This window comes from Saccopteryx bilineata, chromosome 5, assembly GCF_036850765.1.
Source record: "Saccopteryx bilineata isolate mSacBil1 chromosome 5, mSacBil1_pri_phased_curated, whole genome shotgun sequence".
Taxonomy (NCBI): Eukaryota; Metazoa; Chordata; class Mammalia; order Chiroptera; family Emballonuridae; genus Saccopteryx; species Saccopteryx bilineata.
In genome coordinates, this window is record NC_089494.1 from 178316093 (window position 1) to 178334776 (window position 18684).

The window sequence follows — 18684 nt, forward strand, 5'->3', positions numbered from 1 at the left end:
AAGAAAATGGAAAGCATATGTTGACAGAAAATAGAACACAAATGTTCATAGCAGCATTTTTCATAAAGAGCTAAAAAGTTAAAACATTCCAAACATATCAACTGATGAATGGATAAATAAAATGTGGTATATTCGTACAATGAAATATTAATTCAGCAACAATAAAAGAATAAAATATTGGTACATGCTGCATGACAGATGAACCTTGAAAACATTATGCTAAGTGAGGGAAGCCAGTTACGGAACACCACACATTGCGTCATCCCACTTCCGTGGACTGTCCGGGATAGGCAAATCTGTAGAAACAGAATGTCGATTAGTGGTTTCCAAAAGCAGAGGACAGGGGAGAACACGGAGTGACTGTTAACCAGTACAGTGTTTCTTTTTGGGGTGATAAAAACATGCTGTAATTAGGTAATGCACAACCTGTAACTATACTATAAAGGCCAAGGCACGAAAACAACTGAAGTGCCCTTCGATAGATGATTGGATAAAGAAGATGTGGTACATGTATCCTGATGGAATACTACTCAGCCATAAGAAATGATGACATATTGTCATTTGTAACAAAATGAATAGATATTGAGAATATCATGCTAAGAAAAATAAGTCAGACAGAACAAGTCAAGAACTGTATGATTTCACTTATATGTGGGATATGAAACGGAAAGCTACAAATGAACAAACCAGACAAAGAGAAACTCATAGACACAGACGACAGTGTGGTGGCTACCAGAAGAAAAGGGTGGAAGGGTAGTAAATGCTAAAGGAGGTCAGTTCATGGTGACAGAAGGAGATAGATTTGACTTTGGGTGGTAAGCACACAATGCAATATACAGATGATATCTCATAGAATTTTACATTTGAAACCTATATAATTTTATGACCTAATGCCACCCCAACAAATTAAATAAGAAAACAACGAATTGTAAGCTCAAAGGGTGAATTGTATGGTGTGAATTATACCTCAGTTTAGAAAATGGCTTTATGGCAGAATCTTATCGTCAGGGTAACTTGAAGTAAATTAAGGCTATAAGTCACATCTGTCAGTAGAACTTAGCCACATGGCTACTCCTAGTTCCAAGAATAGCGGTGTGATTCTGGAACATGCAGTCTAGCTGCAACTCTGTCGCCCGGGAGGAAAGGGATGATGAGTTTCTGTAGACAGCGAGCAGCCTCCATCACGGTGCAGAGCTGGAACTGGAAGTTTAGGTCTTGGTGTCCTGGTCCAATTTCTTTTTTACCATACCATCTGTTTCTCTGAGGAGACTGATTTCATAAGTGCAATCAGGCAAGCTGCTGAATATAGGCATATTTTTGAAACTAAAATAAGATTTGTCTGCTAACAATGAGACTGAGTAACCTTGGAGATGACTAAGCATTTATCTTTTTAATATGTAAAGATTACCCTCTTTAGGAAAATTTATGCATTAGTGTATAAATATAGGTACAGTTTTTAAAAGGAAAGAGGCAGTTCCAGAGATCTAGGTTTGTACAACTTCCCTTTGAGAAGAACAGTGGGCAGTGGCCTTCGGCATTTTTATGAACAGAAGTGTCATTCATTAGTCCTGACAGGCACCCACTGGTTTGGGTAAACCCAGAGCCACGTTATTGGCACGGCACCACCTGTCTGTCCAGTGCATTGGACCAATGCAGAGCCTGGAGCACTCCAGAGCCTTGCTTTCCCCCTTCACTCTAAGTTAAGGTATGATAGGCTACTGCTGGCCTTGTGCTCTTCTCCTTTCACTGCTTGCAAGGGTTAGAAGTTCTGCTTACATTATAAAAAAAAAAACACTTTAATTATAGAATTTAAAAGATTATTAATATTTATTAAACCAGAAAAGGTAAATTACAGCAATGAACTTGGGATAGATATACAGAAATAAATAATTATCGCAGGTGGTTGTGAAAATTGGAATAGTTTAGAGATTGAAAACTCAAATGTTCGTAGGCAACAGGGAGGTAATTTAAATGGACGAGAGTGCGATTATTGAGAATTGTGGCAGAATGGAGTGTGGAGGCCCGGACTGAAGACATTAAACAGTGATAACACCAATAAGAAGAAACATGAAACGCCTGTCAGGTGGGCCAGTTAAAACCTGCGTGGGGTAAGTTTAGCCTGGAAGTCACCAGTTTATGGAGCCTCTTGACTGGATCATAATATAGCAATATACAACAAGGACTTGAAAATTTGTCATGTATTATCAAAAGTGGCAACACAGGAAGTGAAGAAATTAATTGGGACAATAAAATGTTCTTTGCTCTTGTATTTACAGAAAAAAACTGGAAACTATTCAAATGCCTAACAATTGGAGAATGATTATTCAAAGTATGGTATAACTATATTACCAATTAAAGCACAGAAACATATAGAAAGCACCAGGACATGTAAATGCACATATATAAAAATTAAGTGAAAGTAGAACACAAAATTCTAAATGTAAACAAGTTACAATATGTGTTAACAAAGATTGGAAAAGAATTTGGAGTGATGTAAATAAGTTATCACTCATCAGATTTTTTTTCTCCTTTAATTCACTGTGAGGAAAAGAAAATGCAGGTCTCCTCTGTAAAGAACATCAGTAAAATATCTAATTGTCCTTTGGATTTGATCTAACTAAGCACAACAGTGACTATTTCAGTAGGTTATTGCTTCGTCCTGGAAGTGTTCATTTTCACCTGAAAGAGATGCCTTGGTTTTCTGCTGTGTTATACGCTGATATTTTGTTCCTACTCCAACATTGTTTTTTACTTTTTTTCTATTCACCCTGCTTTATAAATATGGATCCAGGGAAAGTGATTCCAGTTCCAAACTTCTTGAGTGACACCCCGCCTTTTCTTCCATTCATGAGTAGGCACTGAGCCAAGTCCCTGAGGAATGCCAGAACATTGCAGGTCCTTTGGCTTCTTCAGGACATGAGGAATGGCCCGGGCTTGGAGTACACCTCAGGTCCCAGGATTTCCAGAATGTGGCCACCACCCAGAGTGGATTGTCTGTGGTAGTTGGCTTTCAATGCCTGTGCTCAACCTGGGCTGGGCCAGCAGCTGTAGAAATGTCTGGTGGTGACCAGAATCCCACTTCCCCTGTCCTTGTTACTCATTGATGTGATGAAGATTCTTCAGTCTTCCTCTTGTGATCCTTCCTCACATAGCCCCTAAAGCAGTGCTGATTTTGCAGGAATCAGGATGAAACAGAGATGTCTTGTCTTTCTGGGCCTCAGGAGTACAGGCTCTAGGGTCAGGAACTTGACTTTGTGTCCTCGAGCCAATTTTAACTTGGTTGGTGGGGCCATTATTCGGAGGCTCAGGGTGCTTTGCATGAGTTCAGATTTATTAACTCTGAAACAGACAGAGGTTACTTTCCATGCTGATGTGAGGTAGAGTTCCGTAGTGGGTGTGGATTGATAATTGGTGCTGTCTTCGGATCAGTTTCCGCTGAGATTCCACTTCTTGGCTGCTCATCGTCACTGAACTTCCTAGAAGTTGCTCTACAACACTGATTTTGCACAATAACTCAACATATCCATAAATGCTTACTCATTTCTTAATTTCTCTGTGCCTAGCCATCCAGGCCCAGATAAATCTTTCTCCTCAGTTCAGATAAGATTGGAACTTTTCCAAGGAACCTAGCTGAGATCCAGAGTGTAATTGCAGATTTGCATGACTGCCATAGAGCAAAATCTTGAGGTCTGGGTTTCTACTGCATTCACTCTGATTTCTTGTCAGACTAATGTATTCAGACTTTATCTTGTGGTCATTTTGAGTTGGCCTCAATGCCTGTGTGTGTGTGGGATTCTTCCTTTACAGCACATTTACCTGTGGTCCTTACTGTAGTACCAGTGGTCTGGTTCCAGAATGAGAAGGGCTCTTTCTTCATCTGTTCACAACTAACATCATCTCTTGCTTGAAGGATTTTAATAGCTGTCTAAATGGCCTCCCTAAATCTATTCTGGTCCCAGGCAATCCATTCTCCTTTCAGTAGTCAGAGTTCTCAGTTGGAAAGTAAAATCTGGTTATGTCACCCTTTAGGTCAGTGGTAGATTTAACTATAGTAAGTTGTTATATAAAGATTTTTTTGCCAAACTTAGCGAAAATCCGACATAAAGTACTTGATAAGTAGTTATTATTATATACTTTAGCTTGCTGTAACTTTGCTTTATAAATTTTATAAAGTAAAGTTACTTGGCCCTGGCCGGTTGGCTCAGTGGTAGAGCATCAGCCTGGCGTGTGGGGAACCCGGGTTTGATTCCCGGCCAGGGCACATAGGAGAAGCGCCCATTTGCTTCTCCACCCCCCCTTCCTCTCTGTCTCTCTCTTCCCCTCCCGCAGCCAAGGCTCCATTGGAGCAAAGATGGCCCAGGCGCTGGGGATGGCTCCTTGGCCTCTGCCCCAGGCGCTGGAGTGGCTCTGGTTGCAGCAGAGCGACGCCCAGGATGGGCGGAGCATCGCCCCTTGGTGGGCAGAGCATCACCCCCTGGTGGGCGTGCCGGGTGGATCCCGGTCGGGCGCATGCGGGAGTCTGTCTGACTGTCTCTCCCCGTTTCCAGCTTCAGAAAAATGCAAAAAAAAAAAAAAAAAGTAAAGTTACTTCCCTACTTTATAAATCACCATTACTGTGGAACCGGTGGGCAGTTAGAAAATTTTACTACTAACAGAGATACAAAAGTGGGCGGTAGGTATGGTAGGTATAAAAAGGTTGACTGCCCCTGCTTTAGGTTAACAGCTTTCTATGACTTGCAGTGGTGTTTAGGCCACACAGGAAACCTTCCCAGGCTCCTCCAGCTCAGCAGCCGTTCCTGTGGCTCCCTGCTCTCCGTGCTCCTGCCACCTTGGCCTTCTTGCACTTCTCCACTTGTACATTCCCCTCTCACCACACATTGTCTTCTCTGGTTGCAAGGTCGGCCTCTCTTTTTTCCTTTATTCTCTTCTTTGAGGCCAGTCCTCACCCCTCAGCTACACCCTAACATCCAAGCTCCTAGTATTACGTGCCTCTCCTTTGTAGCACTGATTGCTGTTTTAAAGTTTACATTTATTGGCCTGGCCAGTTTGCTCAGTGGTAGAGCATCGGCCTGGTATGTGGAAGTCCCGGGTTCGATTCCCGGCCAGGGCACACAGGAGAAGCGCCCATCTGCTTCTCCATCCTTTCCCCTCTCCTTTCTCTTTATCTCTCTCTTCCCCTCCTGCAGCCAAGACTCCATTGGAGCAAAGTTAGTCTGTGTGCTGAGGATGGCTCTGTGGCCTCTGCCTCAGGTGCTAGAATAGCTCGGATTGCAGCGGAGCAACGCCCCAGATGGGCAGAGCATCGGCCCCTGGTGGGCATGCCGGAGTCTATCTCTGCCTCCCTCGTTCTCACTTCAGAAAACTACGAAAAGAAATAAAGTTTACATTTATTTGTGTGGTCCTCAGATTCAGATCTGTCTTCTAAACAAGCCAATAAGCTCCACAGGGTGGGCTCCATCTTTCTGACTGGGGGAGGGGCTTGCTGTTGTTAGCTTATAATACATACTATAGTACTTACTAAATATTTATTGAACGACCATGATTTTTTCTTGGTTTACACTTCTGGAATTTTATGGCTCTGCCTTGTGGAAATTTTAACTTTATTTGTGACTTCTTCACTAGCCAGCCATCAAGGTTCTACCTCTATCTGAGCTGTTCCAGCTTTATAGGAAGGCATCTGGGCTTAGTCTTCTAGTGGCCATATATGTATCCTCCTTTTTCTTCCTCTGTGAAAATCCAGCTCTCCTCCAAGGTCATCCTTTTGCCTGATGGAGGAGTCCTCGCAGCTCTGACCATCTCTCCAGGTTCTCCTTGGTGACCTCTGCTAATGAGAGATCATTCATGAGCCTTTCCTAACTACAACCCCAAGCTGAGAGCCTGAGACACCCACAGTGTCAGAAACAGCAGATAAGAGACTGATTTTTTCTTTTTTTTTTTTTTTTTTTTTTTTTTTTTTTTTTTTTTTTTCATTTTTCTGAAGCTGGAAACAGGGAGAGACAGTCAGACAGACTCCCGCATGCGCCCAACCGGGATCCACCCGGCACGCCCACCAGGGGCGGTGCTCTGCCCCCCAGGGGGCGATGCTCTGCCCATCCTGGGCGTCGCCATATTGCGACCAGAGCCACTCTAGCGCCTGAGGCGGAGGCCACAGAGCCATGCCCAGCGCCCGGGCCATCTTTGCTCCAATGGAGCCTTGGCTGCGGGAGGGGAAGAGAGAGACAGAGAGGAAAGCGCGGCAGAGGGGTGGAGAAGCAAATGGGCGCTTCTCCTATGTGCCCTGGCCGGGAATCGAACCCGGGTCCTCCGCACGCTAGGCCGACGCTCTACCGCTGAGCCAACCGGCCAGGGCTAGAGACTGATTTTTTAATGATAATGACAGTAATTGAGGGTCCTGCTTGATATTTTTAAATGATTTTATTTATTGATTTTAAGAGAGGCGATGGAGAGAAAGGGGGAGAGTAGACAGTAGATGCTTCTTGTATGTGCCTTGACGGAGCAACTCTGGGGTTTCGAACTGGAGACGTCAGCATTCCAGGTCGACACTTTATCCACTGTGCCACCACAGGTCAGGCTTGCATGAAGTTTTTTATTGCCTCTCAAACAAGAACTGAATCCACTTGTCTCCTCTCTGCAACCTACTGTCTGTCCTACCATATCGAAGGAATTGCATTCATAAGAAATTCTACATTCTCCAAAATCATGATATAAAAACAATTGCTTGATTAGAAAAAAAAGAGGTTAGGGTAGAATAGGATCAGACTCATAATAATAATAATAATTGTTTTTCTTATAGAATTTTTTTCTAATAATACTTAAAAAAATAGTTCTGAAAATGTTAGTAAAACCTATCACTGAAGGAAATCTTGTGTTTCAATACGTATAACATTTGCTCCAGAGTAACAGTCTTCGTTTTTCGTCATTACACCATCATTGGCAAAAACCTTGATTCTATCCTGTTTCCTTTTTTTGGTTGTTTAAAAGTGAAAGGAGGGGAGATAGACAGATTCCTGTATGTACCCCGACTGGGATCCACCTGGCAACCCCCGTTTGAGGCTGATGCTTGAATCACCTGAGCTATCCTCAGCACCTGAGGCCAACACTCAAACCGGTCAAGCCACTGGCTGTGAGAGGAGAAGAGAGAGAAGGGGGAGCGGGAGGGAAAGAGAAGCAGATGGCCACTTCTCCTGTGTGCCCTGACTGGGGATCGCACCTGGGACATCTGCACACCAGGCCGACGCTCTATCCACTGAGCCAAATGGTCAGGCTGTCCTCTTTTCTTGATTACCCAAATGTTATAATAAATCCAACACTGGGCCTCCCAAACAAACCACCAACAGCTTTTCTCATATGAAGGGGATAGTTCCGGATCTAGTATAATAATGGTATACGTAATACTAATCAAATTCCCTGATTTATCCAATTCGCTTTTAAAAAGAAAAACACAAACCTGTAATTTTCTCAGATCTGGACAGCCTACAACAGACAGTAACACCTGTGTCTCAATGTTTTCCCCTGAATCAGGTGATGCAGGCCCAGTGTGTCAAAATAGAAACTGAATTCTACCGCCGCAGTCGCAGCGAGATAGTGGGCGGAGAAGGGCACACCATGGGGGCACTGTACTGGCAGCTGAATGACATCTGGCAGGCTCCTTCCTGGGCCTCCCTAGGTAAGTGTTTCAGCATTCTCGGTGAGAGAGAGAGAGAGAGAGAGAGAGAGAGCGAGCACGCGCAATGCCTGTGGGGAGAGGCACTGAGAAAACGTGGAGGCCGAGGCGAGGAGGTCCTCCAGCAGCTGGTCTGTGAACAGACCCCCACCCCCCTCCTTCACAGTCTTTCCAGGAGCCTCAGAGGCAGCCTCATTATGAGTTCTGTTCTGTGCAACATCACAAAAGCAGGCGCATGAAGGAAATAGGTTCATGCGTGGAGATCTCAGCTACGTTATCTTACAATTATTGCTTAGATTGGAATTTATTTAAGGGGACTTTCCAGGGCAAAAGGAGCACTTACTTAAGCAGCCATGAGGTTATCTTTATTTTGCCCAGTTTATCTCTTAGGGGGAAGGTAGTAGAGTTAGAAGTCCAAGTAGGAAGGGTTCTCAATTGAACCAGTTCAGTTAGCAGCAGCGGAGGTGACTGGCATGGCACCTGCAGTGTGACTTATTCTGTTTTGGCCCATTAAAACTTAAGGGGTAATGGTGCATTTTTGGAGGTGGTTTGAAACAAAGCAGTTAATATAAACAAACGTTTTGGGTTAAAAATGAGGCAAAGTCATAAAGTAAAAGAGGCCATGTTGCTGGGTGAGGCTTTTGAATGTGCCATGAATGCAAATCTAAAATCCATTCACCACAGACTTTGACTGGTGCCAGGGCATTCCTTGAAGGGAATTGGAGTTAGTTTCTTTCTTTTTCTATCCCTTTCTCTCTCTCTGTCTTTCTATCTCTGAAGAAGGGAGAGAGATGAGAAGCATTAAATTGTAGGTGGTCACTTTTAGTTGTTCATTGATTGCTTCTCTTAAGTGCCTTGATAGGGAGGTGGTGGGCATTCAAGCTGAGCCAGTGATTCCTTGTTCAAACCAGCAACCTTGGCATCAACATGATCCCACAGTCAAGTCGGTGACCCCGCGCTCAAGCTGGTGAGCCTGCACTCAAACTGGAAGAGCCTGTGTTCAAGCTGGTGACCTCAGGGTTTTGAACCTGGGACCTCAGTGTCCCAGGTCCACACTCTATCCACTGCACCACCCCTGGTCCGGTGGAAATTGGAGTTTTGATCAAGTTTCTCTGGCTAAACTCTTTATCAACACCAACCAGATAAAAGGGTATTGAATGGAAATCACAGGTAGATTGTGGGGTATAGCCTTCTGGAACACTTAACACTGGACAAAGATACTGTTCAGAGATGCTTGGATGCTGACCCTGGTTTCTCTGTCTGTGGATGAGGTTCTAGACTTCTGAGGCTGACTTTGGTTCAAGAAAAGGGACAGCCCAGTCTGACCAGGCGGTGGTGCAGTGAATAGATGTCAGACTGGAACGCAGAGGACCCAGGTTCGAAGCCCTGAGGTTGCCAGCTTGAGCGCAGGCTCATCTGGTTTGAGCAAGGTGGACCCAAGGTCCCTGGCTTGAGCAAGGGATCACTCGGTCTGCTGTAGCCCCTTGGTTAAGGTACATATGAGAAAGCAATCAATGAACAACTAAGGTGCCACAACAAAGAATTAATGCTTCTCATCTCTCTCCCTTCCTGTCTGTCTGTCCCCCCCCACCGTCTCTGACACACACACACACACACACACACACACACACACGTGTGCGCGTGCACACGCATGCACACGCACACACACACACACATTAAAAAAAAAAGGGACGAAGGGACAGCCCAGTGTTTGTAAATTTTCTTTTAAATGGCTGCAGGCATATTATTTTAATGAGTTCTTCACAGACTGTGGGTAAGTTCAAGTATAAGAGTCTGATGGCAAAGCAAAAATGTGTGTTTTCTAAACTCTAATAAGACAATGCCTCCGTGGAGAGGGTCACTGTCTCCTAGTACCTGTTAGAGGAAATAGGTGCCAGGGAGAAGCTGTGGCAAGTTATGCTGTATCTGTTCCTGCTCTGGGCAGCCTTGGAGCCTCTGCTTAATTCTACTGTAATTGGCTCGATAAATTGGGTTCAGTATGCGGTTGGGGGAGATATATGTCACTTCTTATCATCTGACATGGTGATACTTTAAAGGGATAAGTAGCTATTTGAAGGCTATAGATTCTTATATATTTAAAAATAAAATCAGGCTTGTTTATTGTTATAATTTTGCAAATACAAAAGTACACTGGGAAGTTTGCTTGGATTATAAACTTGAACAATTACAGAGCAAGTGGCAAAGCCAGAAATCACATAGCATTTTTCGCTGGTTATGCAGTGCTATGTTGATATCCAGACTTTGTCACTGATAAGTGACTAGGACAGGGGTCGGGAACCCATGGCTCGCAAGCCAGATGTGGCTCTTTTGATGGCTGTATCTGGCTTGCAGACAAATCTTTAATAAAAAAATAATAATAACGTTAAAAATATAAAACATTCTCATGTATTACAATCCATTCATTTCCTACTGCTCATGTTCATGGTTGCGGGTGGCTGGAGCCAATCACAGCTGTCCTCCGGGACAACACCAAATTTTTATTGCCTAATGCGTAACGTACACAGGTTGTTGTATGGCTCTTACGGAATTACATTTTAAAATATGTGGCGTTCATGGCTTTCTCAGCCAAAAAGGTTCCCGACCCCTGGACGAGGGTGTGTATCTGTGCACCCTTTTGCTCAGTTGCTGTTCTCCTGAGTGTATGTGTTTGTGGCCTTGATCACTGGACTCATGCATTTGACGCCCCTCCCTGTAATGGATATCACACATAATAGTGTGTAAGCTACTGCAGATCTTAGCCACCTTCCAATTTTGAGAAAAACTTTCTAAATATAAATTCTAGTTCATTTTATCTAAGAAGAAAGGCCTCTTCACCCTTACCTATTCAATGTTGTTTTATAAAGGGAAATACTAAGAGCTGAGGTTGAAATGCTGATAGCTGAAATTTTGAAAAATCTCCCCAAATTAGTTCTATCTATCTAAACTTTATCACCACATTCCTCCATCTCAACAGTTGCACTGTGAATTCTGGGATATCTCTGTCTGTATGTCTGTCTCTCTCTGTCTCTTTCTTGCTTAGAAGTTGTTTGGTGATGCAGTGCTTTGTTGGGAAGGCTCTCTGTCTGAAACAGGGATGTTGAAATATTTTTTAGTCTGTGGGTTTAGCATACTCGACATGCCGTCAGGGCACAGAATTTTACAGGTTCTCAACAACTTCTGTTTGTATTTGAGGAACTGTCATTACTTGCCATTGGTTGGGGTATTCTCCTCCAGTCTGAACTTGCTAGCCATATTAGTGATAGTGGTTGTTTTGTTTGTCTCAGAGGATTTGTGCCTGTGGAAAATAAGACTTTGAGTTCTAAATCATTCTAACAAATGAGTCTTTGTAATGGGTGGTCACTGGCAGTGCTCCTGACATCCTTCTTCATGTGCACAGAGTAAAAAGGAGTGTTGATGCGTGGAGCTCCTGGACGCAGAGTGCATGTGAGAAAGTGATAGCTAGGAGTCAGGTCCACGCCCAAAATACTGCCCGTGTATGTTTGGCAAAAGTGGGATGTTAATGTGTGCTTTACCAGATGTGAGGATAATATGGGGTAATGGCCGTAATCACAGAGCCCTCAACAAACCTGGGTTCCCGACCTTATTGTGTCCCTTTTACCCTCAGTCCCTAGCATCCTGACAGGTCATGCCCAGCCAGGCCATGTGGACAAGGACTCTGACTGCTTGCTTCTGCCCCTCTTCTAACCCTACTATTTTTAGAGTACAGAGGAAAGTGGAAAATGCTTCATTACTTTGCTCGACATTTCTTCGCGCCATTGTTGCCTGTGGGTTTTGAGAATCAAGTCATGTTTTTCGTCTACGGGGTGTCAGACCTTCACTTCGACTGTAATGTGACGCTCACTGTAAGTTGCTTGGATTGTCTCTGAGATAGAGAATTTTAGATAATTCCTTTTTTTTTTCCTTAAGTGAAAAGTGGGGAGGCAAAGAAATAGACTCCTGCATGTGCCCCCACCAAGATCCACCTGGCATGCCCCCTACCGGGCACTCCTCTGCCCATTTGGAGTTTTGCTCCATTGCTTGGCAACTGAGCTATTTTAGCACCTGAGGTGAGGCCATGAAGACATCCTCAGTGCCCAGGGCCAACTTGCTCCAACTGAACCATGCTGTGGGAGAGGAAGAGAGAGCGAGAGAAGGAGGAGGGGAGAGGGGGGATAAGTAGACGGTTGCTTTTCCTGTGTGTCCTGACTGGGAGTTGAACTTGGGACATCCATATAACAGGCTGACACTCTACCACTGATCAAACTGGCCAGGGCTGATAATTTCTTTAGTTGTTTGGTTCTATTTGTTCTGGGAAAAAGAAGAGGGATTAACTTGTATCAGAATGTTTCTAGTGCCTGTAGCAAAAAATGAGCAGTCCTCAGAGTCAGAATACCTAGATTCAGGGTGAAACTGTTGCTTATTTGGTGACCTTATGCCTTAATGTCTTGGTGATTCAGTTTCCTCATCTGTAACAAGATCCTAGCCTATCTTCTTAAAGGCTTTCTGTGGGTAATGAATAAAAGACTTAGATGAAAGTGAATTATAAACTGTACAGTGCCACTTAAATGTAAGGTTATTTATAATCACAGAAAACAGGAAATAGCCTAAATCTTATTAAAAAGAAATTGTTAAAAAATAATATGTTAGACTGGAAATTAGTAAAATTATTCCAAATGCATACATGGAAAAATGAACTTGGGTTGAGAACAATGCTAAGTAAAAAGAGAGGGTGGAAATTCGAGTCTTGCGTGGCTACAGTTTGGAGAACATTGAGCATGGGTCATGTTCACGGAATAATTACTGTGCCCCGGGAACTGTGCCTTCCATGGCTGACTTTATCTAATTCTCACAACAGCCTGTGAAGTTCGTGCTGTTATTACTCTCATGGAACAAAGGAAGAAAAGGAGACTTTGAGAACCCGAGTGACTTGCTCAGTTATAGAGCTAGTACTTGGTGGGGCTTAGGTTAAACCCGGGTTTCATGGTCTTTTAACCAGTCCTGCTCTTCTGACTTTCATCTATTATTACTACTATTATTCTCTAAAAGAATAGTAACCAAAGAAATGTTTGTTTTGTCATGTCTTGTCTCCCTGCAGGTGAGAGTCCACAGGTGGAGTTCCCTGGAACCTGTGTGCTCCCAGGGGACCCGGCCCAGTGTGATGAAAGCCGGGGAGGCCGTTCTCCTCTATCAGGAGCGGGTGTCTGAACTGCTGAGGAGATGCGGGAACTGCACACGGCAGAGCTGTGTGGTTTCCTTTTACCTGTCAGCCGGCAGGGAGCTCTCCAGCTCAACCAACCATCACTTTCTGTCCTCCCTGAAGGAGGCCGTGGGGCTCCACCAGGCACACATCACTGTAAGCACCAGGCAGCTGGGGTCACCGTGCCTGTGCGGAGCTGTCCTGCTTCTGGGCAGGAGCATTGCATCTCGCTTCTTGCAGAATTTTTCCTTGAAACTGAGTTTACCCAAGACCTGGGGAATTTTGGCTCCTTTCCACTGGAAGCAAAGACCAAATGATTTTTATTTCTAATTCAGCATTTGTCAAAGGTTTTGTTCCTGTGACTCCTACTGTCCCATCACTCTCCCTCCTGGGGCTTGTGCAGTAGAGGGAGAGGTGTCAGGGTCACCCGCCACGAGCTTCCAGGCTTTGTCCTGGGGGCTTTAGCGTACCAACCCTGAAGTATTATTGTTGATGTAAGAAATGTTCATACTTGTAGAGAATTTTTTTTTAAAGAAATCTTTTTTTTTTTTTTTTTTAATTGGTTTTAAAGAGAAAGAGACAGGAAGGGAGACAGATGAGAAGCATCAATTCATAGTTGCGGCACTTTAGTTGTTCATTGATTGCTTCTCATACGTGCCTTGACCATGGGTACAAGCAGAGCCGGTGACCCTTTGCTCAAGCCAGTGACCTTTGGGCTCAGCAACCTTGGGATCATGTCGCTGATCCTGAACTCAAGCCAGTGATTGTGTGCTCAAGCTGGCGAGCCTGCGCTCAAGCCAGAAACCTTGGGGTTTTGAACCAGGGCCCTCAATGTTCCAGGTTGATGCTGTATCCGCTATGCCACCACCAGTCAGGCAAAAGAATTTTTATAAGAGTTTAATTGAGCCAAATTGATGGCGCATGCCGGAAAGCAAGATCTTAAATACTCCAGAGAATAATAGTTTTGCAGTTTCATTTATGCATTTGAAATTGAGGAAGGAACATAAGGAAGATTACATGGAAATGGGAAGAAGCAACACAAGAATTGGATTACGGGATAGTTAACAAGATTATCTGTTATCTTGAGTGTAATGCCCGCTTCCAGGAGTGTTACTTCTAGTGTTTCAAAGGTGTGTTAACCTACATGCACAGCAATAGTGGATAGGGCTTTCTTAAGCCATAAACATTTTACTAAAGAAGTCATAGGTCTGGGATGTGACTGCACATCATGACCTGCTCAGTTAGGAATTAATGATCAGATCACCCTGTGAGGTTACTTTATACAGAACCCCTTTTTAAAATCTACATTACCATCTGTGTTTACAAGTGAACAGATGAGTCTAGAGGGACTAACACACTGAAGGAAGCTTTGGAGCCCAATAGGAGCACTCTCATTTTGAGATTTTAAGTAGAGTCTATTAATCTTTAAGGTTTTCATTCCTCTGTCTTTGATTTATTGCAGCAAAGTAGCTTAATTACCAAATCTCTTTATAATTGCTAAGAAAAAACAATGGGAAGATCAGGATGTGTTGTTTTATAAATTGCACAGCTGGAGAATTTGGAATCTCTTTAGTCAATTGGAGACCTTTCCTTCCTTTTCCTGCGACACATAGTGATTGAAAATATTTTTCTAGAAAGGTTTGTTCTCTAGTTTTAGCAAATTTAGAATTTGTTTTTCCCTTTGTTTTATTGGGAAAGTTTAAATGAGAGGATTTTTTTTTTTTACATTTACTTCAGAAGTAATCATATAAAAACTCTTAATCCTTGATTTGAAAACATCTATCTTGGTTCTGGCCGGTTGGCTCAGTGGATGGAGTGTTGGCGTGGTGTGTGGACGTGCCAGGTTCGATCCTGGTCAGGGCACATGGGAGAGGCGACTGTCTGCTTCTCTCCCTTCCCTCTTCCCCTTCTCTCTCCTTTTGCCTCCAGCAGCCAGAGGCTCGACTGGGCCTAGCATTAACCTCAGGTGCTGGGGATAACTCAGTTGATTTGAGCATCGTTCCCAGACGGGGTTGCCAGGTAGATCCTGGTCTGAGTGCATGTGGGAGGGAGTCTGTCTCTATCTCCTCTCACTTAAAAAAAAGAAAAAACATGTATCATCTTTCCCAATTAATGATGAAATATTCACGCAAGAAAATCTATGTTATCTGTAACAATTGATATAGAACAGACAGGAAGGAAATGACATATCTTAACATAGCTGCTTTCTAGAAAAGAAAAATGAACTATATAGCAGACTAGATTTAGGATTTTGAAAACAATTCTTTTCTCTTTCCTTAGCTGAGCCTTCACTACCTTGGGATAATTTGAGGTGGAAGAGCAGTAGCACTTACTTGTTTTTCCTACCTCCTTTGTATTTTAGTGGGACTTGCCCTTCCTAAAGGGATTTAATAACAATAATAAAACATTTATTGCTGGCTTAACATAGGCCAGGTACTTGCGTGTCCTTTTGCTGGGTACATGCCAGAGATTTGTTTTCCCTGCTCCGTGGAGCCAGGGTGCAAGCTTGAGCCCCGGGCTCTGCAGTCAGACATACAGAAAGGAGATGTCCCTCTGGAAGGAGGCAATGCGAGGTAGCAGGTCCCAGAGCCCCTCTGGCCGCGGCCCTGGTGCAGCAGTGACCCGGCCTCCCTGCGAACTGTGTGCTGCGACTGCTTTGTGATCTTCACAGAAACAGCTGGGTGACAGAGTTGGGAATTTGACATCTAGCCTGAAGCCTGAATCTCTGACCCTCTGAGAGCTAATACACTTTTCTGCTTCTACCAAAGTAGGTTTATTTCTTATTTATAGTTCAGAACTCTGCTGATCAAACAAGTATGTAAGGCTAAAATGTATAGTAATAATTTTCCTTTCTGCCACATATAACATAATGGACATATATAACATGACATTGCACAGTATAATATAACATGCACACTATGTTATAACATGTAATGTCAGACCTATGGTATGGCATGTGTCCGTGCTGAGGACTCATGTTTCTGATAAAAAACACAGAACTTGAATGACCCGGTCACAGTCCATACTCTAAGTGAGGCTCGTAAACCCCCACCCTCTATGGCTGAGCTGGGCCTCACTCTGTGCACGTGCTGGTGGGCTGGCTAAGGACAAGATTTCAACTGCACTCTCCTTTGCTGATACTGTGGGGTTCACGCATCTTAAAAGTTCTGAGGTGATTTTACGGTACTGTGCAATAAAAAAAGGAAGCTCGAGTGCAGGAGCTTTTGCACCAGCCTGGCAGGCTGCTGGGTGGGTTCCTGGTCTCCTCGGAGGCCTGGGAGGCGAGCTCCTGGCTGTGCTCTGCAGCTGGCTCCAGACAGTTCCCACGAAGGTCGTTAACCGGCCCGGCAGTGAGGCCAGAGTGTTCCTCTCTTGATGATACCCTGAGAAAAACTAGAAAAGCTATAAAGTTTTGACTTCTTGTGAAAGTCTCTTTAGTAATAAGAAGCTACATATTTCTGCACTTAGTTTGAGATTATAATTTGGTAATTTTCCACAGCCTTAAAAAGTTTCCATGTATTTTTTAGTAGGTGAGTGGACTATATGACTTTAGCAGTTGCAGAACCAAAGTTGTAGGAAATACACTCCTCATTACGCCCACATGATGCTCAGATAGTCACTGAATATGGAACAGAGGGCTCCTCCCTCATCCTTCATTTTATTGCCTTTTTCTTTCAGGCCAGCATCTTTCAGCAAGAGGACGCGTTTGTTTTTGATCTGGAAACCTCGGCTGTCGCTCCCTTTGTTTGGCTGGATGTAGGGAGTGTCCCAGGGAGGTTCAGTGACAATGGTTTTCTCATGACTGAGAAAAAACGGACCGTATTATTTTACCCTTGGAGGCCCACCAGCAAGAGTGAATTGGAACAGTCCTTCCATGTGACTTCCTTGACTGATCTCTACTGAGGGCATCCAAGCCGTCCTTTCCGTGGCTCCAGAGGAGAGCTGCCTCCGGCTCCCGCTGGGGCTTCAGGCCACGGGCCAAGCGGAGGAAGCCGGAAGCGGTCTGCCTGCCGCTGCACATCGGCTTCGACACCCACCAAGTGTGCGCAGCTCCTCTTGGGGAGGCTGAGCCGGCACCGTGCGTGCAGTCTTCCTTCGCACCTTTACCGCCACACGAACCAGATACAACCCGGCCGCCTCTTACCCAGAAAAGGATGTCCTCACAGTAGGCCTTTGAGGCACCATGGGAACGTGACCACAGGGCTTCCGATTGGGCTCAATCCAATGAGCAATTCAATTCAAAGGAATTAGAGGGAGACAGTTGACCCTGGCAACAAACTGCCATTCTTTTAAAGTTGAGTTTAAATCATTTTACTTATATTGATTAATTATAAGAGGGTATAAAATGACTTTATTACGCTTGATCAGGTCCATAAAACTACTCTGATAATAAAGCAAATGAGGCATAATGTTAACAAGCACCAATTTGGGTAAAGGTGTGTAGGAGTTTTTTGTACTGCTTTTGCAACTTTCTGTAAGTTTGAGTCATAGCAAAAATTAAAATTTATATAAATTGCATTGACAACTTGATATTTCATCTGTGGCTTATTTAATTATTCCATAATCATTCAGTTGTGCCCAATACTATGCTGGACATTAATTTTCATTTAGCTTGGCCAAGTTTTTATTCTAGTTGATGAACTGAGAGCGTTTGACGAATCTGACCAAGATATCTGAGGGGTTTCCTCTGGGAAGAATCATGTAGTTGGTTACAGAATGGACCAGCATTGAGAATTTGGCTTTAAAATCAAGACTAGGCCATTGCTTTGGCTTTAAACCTGAGAAGTTTCACGCATGGTTCAGTAACTAAAAAAAAAATAAATGCAGACAACCCAGGCCTTTTGTTCTGTATCTAAGGTTTCTTCGTTTTATGTGTTGAGTTATTTCAGTTATTTATAAAAGCCTTATGAGGGCTGGGACTTAGGGATGTGACTCAGAAGATTCTTACTGTATAAATATTACATCATTTTCTTGTCATTGTTGAAAGTCCTGTTTTCTCAAACTGTTGCTGGGGGAAAGAGGATGCTCTTCTCCTTAAAACTGGAGTCTGTGCTATGCCAGGCACCCTGTGAGTCAGGCCAGAACTTACATCACAATTCTACCCTTTCTAGCTCTGTGACCTTGATCAAGTCATTTAATTTATTATTATTATTATTATTAAATGAGAAGCGGAGAGGCAGAGACAGACTCCGCATGCACCCAGCAAGCCCCCTACCAGGCCCCCATCTGGGCCACTGCTCTGTTGCTCAGCAACTGAGCTATTTTAGCATCTAAGGCACGGCCATGGAGCTGTACTCAGTGCCTAGGGCCAACATTGCTTGAACCATCGAGCCGTGGCTGTGGGAAGGGAAGAGAAAGAGATACGGGTGGGGAAAGGTGGAGAAGTAGATGGTCGCTTCTCCTGTGTGCCCTGACCAGGAATTGAATGTGGGACTTCCACACGCTGGGCCGACACTCTGCCGCTGAATCAACCCACCAGAGCAAGTCATTTAACTTCTGTGTTTAGTTTTCTTGTGGTAAAATGGGAATAATTATACTCACTTTGTAAGCTTGTTTTGAAGAATAAATTAAAAATGTTAGCTGAAGGGCTTGGCTCAGTGCTGGCACCTAGTGAGGGCTCTGTAAACGGAAGAGCTGCTCTGGAGTGTGACGTTGCTACACAGAGGTAGCAGGGCTTCCAGCCACACTTCTCTGCGTCAGAATCCAGGCTGTGAGGCTTATCGGCTGTGTGACGTTGGGCAACCACTAACCACTTGACCTTGTAGACTTTAGTTTTCTCATCTGTAAAATGGAAATAGTAATTTCTAACCTTCAAAGGAAGGAC

At 43.9% G+C, this 18684-nt stretch overlaps 1 protein-coding gene across 1 annotated transcript in view; it reads left to right on the forward strand.

Annotated features, from left to right (window-relative positions):
- MANBA (mannosidase beta) overlaps positions 1-17385 on the forward strand; it is a 165258-nt gene extending 147873 nt beyond the window's left edge. Inside the window, exons 14-17 of the mRNA XM_066280789.1 lie at positions 7522-7666; positions 11384-11526; positions 12759-13016; positions 16539-17385. Coding sequence (XP_066136886.1) covers positions 7522-7666; positions 11384-11526; positions 12759-13016; positions 16539-16763 — 771 coding nt within the window. The 3' untranslated portion in view covers positions 16764-17385. The remainder of the gene's footprint in view (positions 1-7521; positions 7667-11383; positions 11527-12758; positions 13017-16538) is intronic.
- The last annotated feature ends 1299 nt before the right edge of the window (positions 17386-18684 follow it).